Consider the following 7,500-nt stretch of genomic DNA (forward strand, 5'->3'; position numbering starts at 1 on the left):
AATTCGAAGAGACCCACAACAGAGTACAGGAGTATCTGGATGAACGAAGAGATTCAGAATCAAGTAAGACAGCGGGATCTTACAACCCACGAGAGGATCGAAAGGTAAGCCTTGGAGCACCTAGATTTAATCAAGAGACTTATTTGCCATTTCAGGAAGCGAAATTTGATTCTTCTCAATTTCACAACAATTCTGAGCGACAAGAGCTTCAGCACAAGTCAACCAATGTCGGTGTTGGCGCGAAAAGAAGTCAGTTTCCAATGACCCCGGAGGAACATTCACAGCAACTGCAACAGTCAGTCAGATTTGGTGGTGATCACAGACGATCTGAGCGATATTCACACGAAGAGTCACTTGGTCAGGACATGTGGCGACAGCTGCAGCGTGTTGCGATTCCCGTTTTCTCTGGTGACAAGCGAAAGTATGAGAACTGGAAAGCTGCATTTCTGGCTTGCATTGACAGAGCTCCTGCGACTCCTGAATACAAGCTGCTGCAGTTGAGGCAATATCTATCTGGCGTTGCACTGGAAGCGATCGAGAATCTTGGCTTTTCTGGAGCTGCATATGAAGCTGCAAAGGACAGGTTAGAGCGAAAATTTGGTGGCAAGAGGAGGGAAATCGCAATTCACTTGGAGGACATGGATAATTTCAAACCAGTGAGAGATGGATGTTCAAAAGACATAGAGAAGTTTGCAGATCTACTTGATGTTCTGGTGGTGAATCTACTGGAGAGTGGACGTCACGATGAATTGGGAAATGGATCTCTCTACATCAAGCTACTGAAGAAACTTCCAGAAACACTGCTGACGCAGTACAATCGATGGATCTTTGAGAATCGAAGAAGAGAATGCGTTGAAACACTGAAGATGTGGGTGATTCAAGAGTCTGAATTCTACACAGTTGCAAGAGAGACAGTGCATGGTGTATCAAGCGAAAGAAGAAACAGTAGATCAAGAAACTTAGCAGGAGAGAAGAAAACCACATTCTTTGGTGCTACTGAAGAATTAACACAAGTGAATCGTTTTCAAGTTGGTAGATCAGGTGTCACTGGTGGGAAATACGGTAAGCAGCGACTGTGCAAAGTGTGCAATGGTAGACATGGTGTATGGGCATGTGATGCTTTTCGAAACATGGACATTCGACAGCGATGGAATGTGGCAAAGCATTTCAAATTGTGTTTTCGGTGCCTTGGTGATGACCACAGTGGTAGTAAATGTACTCGAAGTAGAGTGTGTGGTATTCGTGGATGTCAGGAAACACACAACAAGTTGCTGCATAGCATGGGTAACAGGATCACTGGAAAGCAAAACAGCAATGAAACAAGGACACCAAAAGCCTTCAATCAGCAATCAGTCAGCAGTAGCAGTCAGCAACAGTTGTCATCGTCAGTCACGGAGGGGGAGCGTTTGCAGAGGAATTTTGCAACACAAACAACGATGGTGTGCTCAAAATCAGATGTCAAAGGAGCAACAGCATTGAGAACCATTCCGGTTGTTTTGAAAAATGGCTGTCGAAGATTGAAATTGAACGCACTTCTTGATGATGCCAGCACTCAAACGTATGTGAATGAAGATGTTGCAGCAGAACTGGGTCTCAATGGTACCTTTGAAACAATAAAGGTCAATGTTTTGAATGGAGATTGCAAGTCTTTTCAAACCATGCCTGTCGAGTTTGGACTTGAAAGTGTAAGTGGTGATGTTGACATCAGAGTAAAAGCACTTACTGCAAAGAGAGTAACTGGAAACATGAAGGTCATCCAATGGTCACATCTAGCAGACAAATGGCCTCATTTGAAGCACATTGATTTTCCAGACACCGGTTTGAGACCTATCGTGGATTTGCTGATTGGTATTGACTACCTTGACATGCACTATTCTTACGAAGAAGTCAGGGGACAAGAAGGAGAGCCCATTGCCAGACGAACGCCATTGGGGTGGACATGCGTAGGATGTCCAGAAGGCAAGAAGATCCCTGATACCCATTTCAGCAAGACGACTTTGTTTACTACAAGCAGATCTGATGTCGATGAAATCAACTCAACAATGAAGAAGTTTTGGGATATCGACTCAGCTGGAACGTTCACCCAGACAACAGTGGTGAGTCCTGATGAGAAGGCTGCATTGGAAAAAGCTGAGAATTCTTTCAGGTTCATTGATGGTCGATATGAAGTTGGAGTACCATGGAAAGAAGATAGTTATAGAATGGTGAACAATCACAAAATGGCAATGAAAAGACTTCAGAACACCGAGAAACGTTTGCTCAAGAACCCAGATGTGATGAAGGCATACGATGAAGTCATTGATCAATATTTGGACAAAGGATACATACGAAAGGTTCCAGTCTCTGAGAAGCAACCTGACAGCAAGTGGTATCTTCCTCATTTTGCTATATTGAAACCCAACAAAGCGACCACCAAGATCAGAATCGTCTTTGATGCTTCAGCAAAGTATGAAGGGACATCCTTGAATGACATGATACATTCAGGCCCGAAGCTGCAACGAGAATTGTTTGATGTTTTGCTACGCTTTAGATGTCATCCCGTCGCTGTTGTCTGTGACATTGCTGAGATGTATTTGAGGATTCAGATTCCAGAAGCTGACCGTGTGTATCATCGATTTCTTTGGAGAAGATGTGACCAGGACAGAGATCCAGAGGAGTATGAATTCAGCCGAGTGGTGTTTGGTATAACAAGTTCACCGTTTCAAGCACAGTTTGTGATTCAAAAGCATGCTCAGTTGTACAGATCAGAATATCCGATGGCTTCAGAAACTGCACTCAAGTCAACCTACATGGATGACAGCATTGATTCAGTACAAGATGACGAAAAGGGAATCCAACTGTATCATCAGCTTGCAGCTCTATGGAACAAGGCAGGCATGCATGCAAGAAAGTGGCTCTCTAATTCTCCAGAAGTTCTCTCTGTAATCCCAGTAGAAGACAGAGCATCTGAAATTGATTTGGACAATGGAGAGCTTCCAACTGTAAAGACCCTTGGAATACTTTGGCGAGCAAAGGAGGATATTTTCAGTTTTCACTCAAGCCCACCTGAAGAAAATCAAATCATCACAAAGAGATCGTTTCTGAGAACCATTGCATCATTGTTTGACCCTCTTGGTTTCTTGGCACCATTCATCGTTAGAGCAAAAGTGGTAATGCAGGAAATCTGGCGACAAGGCTTCGATTGGGATGATGAGCTCGATGGCGAAGTCAAGTCAAAGATTCAGAGTTGGTACAGTGAACTTCACGAGTTGTCAAATCTTTCAGTGCCAAGATGTCTTCACACTGGCAAGCATAAAGATGTTCAATCAATGCAATTACACGTTTTCAGTGATGCATCAGAAGAAGCTTATGGAGCTGTTATTTATGCAAGGTATGTCTACGTTGATCATGCAGCTACTACTAATATTGTCGCAGCAAAGTCACGTGTTGCACCACTGGCAGCTATGAGCATTCCAAGGATGGAACTAATGGGAGCAGTCACAGGACTTCGATTGGCGGTATCGGTAGCGAATGCAATGCAAGTGTCAGTGAAGCAAGTCAAATTCTGGTGTGACAGCATGAACACACTTTGGTGGATCAGAGGACATAGCAGATGTTTCAAGCCATTTGTTGCAAATCGTGTTGGTGAGATTCAAAACATGACAAACCCTGAGCAATGGAGATATGTTCCCACGAAGGATAATCCTGCTGATCACTTGACAAGAGAGATGGTAGCATCTGCGTTGGCAAACAGTGAGCAATGGTGGAAAGGACCAGAATTCTTGGAAATGGCTGAGGATGAATGGCCTAATAATCAATTTGAGATGTCAATGGAAGCAGTATCGGAGCAGAAGAAGTCTGGTCGTTCAAAGATGAAGTCCGTAACAGAAAATCATGAAGAGAAACAATCATTGTTTGCTGATGCAGTTAGCAAAAAGAAATCTACGACTGGTGAACAAGTGGAACCAAGTAAACTGATGAAAGCGGGTAAGGAGAATTCTTGGTATTTGGATCCTTCTCATTTTTCAAGCTGGCTTCGACTTACAAGACTTGTAGCATGGGTTTGCCGTTTCTTGGACAACTGTCGAACAGCAAAAAAAGAAAGAATTAATGGAGAATTGACATATGAAGAGATCAAAGATGCAGAAATTCATATCATTCGAGACGTGCAGCAAAATGCATTTGCAACCGAATACCAGCAACTGTTGAAAGGAAAGCAAATGAAGAGTGACAGCAAATTGATTGTGTTACAGCCACGAATCGATGAAGATGGACTTCTACGGTGTAATGGAAGATTGAGGTATGCTGACTTCCTGCCATACGATGCAAAATATCCTATTATTCTACCAAGGAAGAACTGGGTTACAAAGCTGATCGTGAAATTCTATCATGAAAAGGATCATCATGCAGGTGGCACAAATCAGACATTGGCTGCTATTTCGAGTCGTTTTTGGATAATTTCAGCAAGAGAAGAGATAAGAGAATGGGAAAACGAATGCAACTGGTGCAAAAGACGAAAGGCGAGGGCATGCAGTCAGATCATGGCACCCCTACCAAGCATTAGATTGGCAATGTCATTGCGAGCCTTTGAAAGAGTAGCTGTAGATTATGGAGGACCATTCATCACCATGCAAGGGAGAGGTAAGCGAAGAGAAAAACGATATCTTTGTCTTTTCACATGCCTAGCTACCAGAGCAGTACACTTGGAAATGGCATTTGCCCTGGATACTGATTCATTCTTGAATGCCTTTTATCGAATGGTGAGTCGTCGTGGGAAGCCTGAAGAAGTTTTTTCTGACAATGGTGGCAATTTCGTAGCAGCTGACAAGGAGCTACAGGAGCTCGTTAAAAGATTGGACCAGAATCGAATCATCCAGAGTGCTGCAAATCGTGGTATCAAATGGCATTTCAATCCTCCTTTGTCACCACATTTTGGAGGAGCTCATGAAATTATGATCAAGGCAGCAAAACGTGCGTTGAAAGGAATCCTGACAGATGCAAATGTGTCCGATGAAGAGTTGATGACTGCCATCACAGGAGCAGAATCGTTGCTGAATTCAAGACCGCTGACATACCAGACAGCAAATGTGGATGATGATGTACCTTTGACCCCGAATCACTTTCTCCATGGCCAAATGGGAGGCAGATTTGCACCAGAAACGGTAGACCAGACAACGTTCAGTCCAAGGAAACGATGGCGACGTGTTCAAGAACTGGTGAAGCACTTCTGGCAACGTTGGTTGAAAGAATGGCTACCAGGACTAAATCCAACGACAAAATGGCACAAAGAGAAGAAAAATTTGAAGGTAGGGGATATTGTTATTGTTATATCGCCTGATAGCCCCAGAGCTCATTGGCCCCTTGCAAAAGTCACCCAAGTATTTCCTGGAAAAGATGGAAAAGTGAGAGTGGCACAAGTACAACTGGGAAAAAAGCTATTGCAGAGACCAGTGACAAAATTATGCCTTTTGGAGCATTGTTGAATGGTTGCTGGTGGCATTTGTTAATGGATGTATTTTTCTTGATGTGACGTTGCAGATATCACAAGATGAAGGATTTTCAGTTGACATGCATAGCTGTCAAGGAGGGGGAGAATGTTCAGAAGACAGACATGTGATACTTTCATTCTTGTAATTGTTGATTGGAACAATAACTTTTACGCGTCTGGACACAATAGTTGTTTGAGCAAGTTGTTTTGCGTTAAATTGGACAATGGTTGGTTAGTAGAGAGTGTTAATGTGTTTTTAGAGGACAGTATTTGTTAATCCCTTGCGTAATGGACAATCAAACTAGTGACAATATTTTAAAGTTGTTTACGTCGTTAATAGTATAAATTAGGTTCGTATTCGTAGTTAGTTAGTTAGTTTTTAGCCTTCGGGCTTAAGGATCAAAAGTCGCGGACGGTCTTTCAAACAATCATGACTATCTATCTATCACGACTATCTATCTATCATGACTATCTATCTATCATGACTATCCATCTATCATGACTATCTATCTATCATGACTATCTATCTATCATGACTATCCATCTATCACGACCATCTATCTATCACGACTATCTATCTATCACGACTATCCATCTATCATGACTATCTATCTATCATGACTATCTATCTATCATGACTATCTATCTATCACGACTATCTATCTATCATGACTATCTATCTATCATGACTATCTATCTATCATGACTATCTATCTATCACGACTATCTATCTATCATGACTATCTATCTATCACGACTATCTATCTATCATGACTATCTATCTATCATGACTATCCATCTATCATGACTATCTATCTATCATGACTATCTATCTATCACGACTATCTATCTGAAAGGCGAATCATCGGACATAACAATCAAATAGAAGCATCAAGTAGAAGAGAAGAGAAATAAGTTAGTTAGCTATTAATCTAGATAGCAAGCGAATCACCGGACATGAGATGCAAAAGCACCCAGGAGTTCTATCAAACAAGACCTTGATGAAACAAGCGACTCACACAAACAACAATCGAGTAGAAGGGAATACAAACAAGTGAGTTATTCATCTATCCATCTGATTATCAAGCGAATGATCAGACATGACATCCGAGGACACATCCGAAGACTTCTATCAATCAAGACCTTTATGAAACAAACAACCGAATCGCACAGGCAACAAACAAGTGAAAATGAAAACAAACACGTGAGTCTGTCATCTATCTAACAAGCGAACCATCGGACATACGATACAATGACACCAACAACTTCAATCAGTCAACACATTTATGAACAAACGAATCACAAAGGCAATGTTTGAGAATAGAGACGGACGTGCTGCCGATCAAAGGAGCGGGCAACCCTCGTCTATTGAGACGGAGACAGAAAGAGCTTCGCTCAAAGGATCCAGCAAACCAGGTTTCAAGGAACAGAGACGGCAAGAAGGACTTTGAGAATAGAGACGGACGAGCGGCCGATCAAAGGAGCGGGCAACCCTCGTCTATTGAGACGGAGACAGAAGGAGCTTCGCTCAAAGGATCCAGCAAACCAGGTTTCAAGGAACAGAGACGGCAAGAAGGACTTTGAGAATAGAGACGGACGAGCGGCCGATCAAAGGAGCGGGCAACCCTCGTCTATTGAGACGGAGACAGAAAGAGCTTCGCTCAAAGGATCCAGCAAACCAGGTTTCAAGGAACAGAGACGGCAAGAAGGACTTTGTTGATATAGACGGACGTGCTGTCGATCAAAGGAGCGGGCAACCCTCGTCTATTGAGACGGAGACAGAAAGAGCTTCGCTCAAAGGATCCAGCAAACCAGGTTTCAAGGAACAGAGACGGCAAGAAGGACTTTGTGGATAGAGACGGACGTGCTGTCGATCAAAGGAGCGGGCAACCCTCGTCTATTGAGACGGAGACAGAAAGAGCTTCGCTCAAAGGATCCAGCAAACCAGGTTTCAAGGAACAGAGACGGCAAGAAGGACTTTGTGGATAGAGACGGACATGCTGCCGATCAAAGGAGCGGGGGACACTGGTCTC

At 43.0% G+C, this 7,500-nt stretch overlaps 1 protein-coding gene across 1 annotated transcript in view; it reads left to right on the forward strand.

Moving 5' to 3' along the window:
• The window catches only part of LOC148958905 (uncharacterized), a 6,354-nt gene extending 716 nt beyond the window's left edge, over window positions 1–5,638 (forward strand). Inside the window, exons 1-2 of the mRNA XM_089111640.1 lie at window positions 1–104; window positions 156–5,638. The exon at window positions 1–104 is cut by the window's left edge and continues 716 nt beyond it. Coding sequence (XP_088967766.1) covers window positions 1–104; window positions 156–5,462 — 5,411 coding nt within the window. The 3' untranslated portion in view covers window positions 5,463–5,638. The remainder of the gene's footprint in view (window positions 105–155) is intronic.
• Window positions 5,639–7,500: the final 1,862 nt, after the last annotated feature.

This window comes from Rhopilema esculentum, chromosome 11 (assembly GCF_057945365.1).
Source record: "Rhopilema esculentum isolate cy_ngs chromosome 11, ASM5794536v1, whole genome shotgun sequence".
In the NCBI taxonomy this organism is placed as follows: Eukaryota; Metazoa; Cnidaria; class Scyphozoa; order Rhizostomeae; family Rhizostomatidae; genus Rhopilema; species Rhopilema esculentum.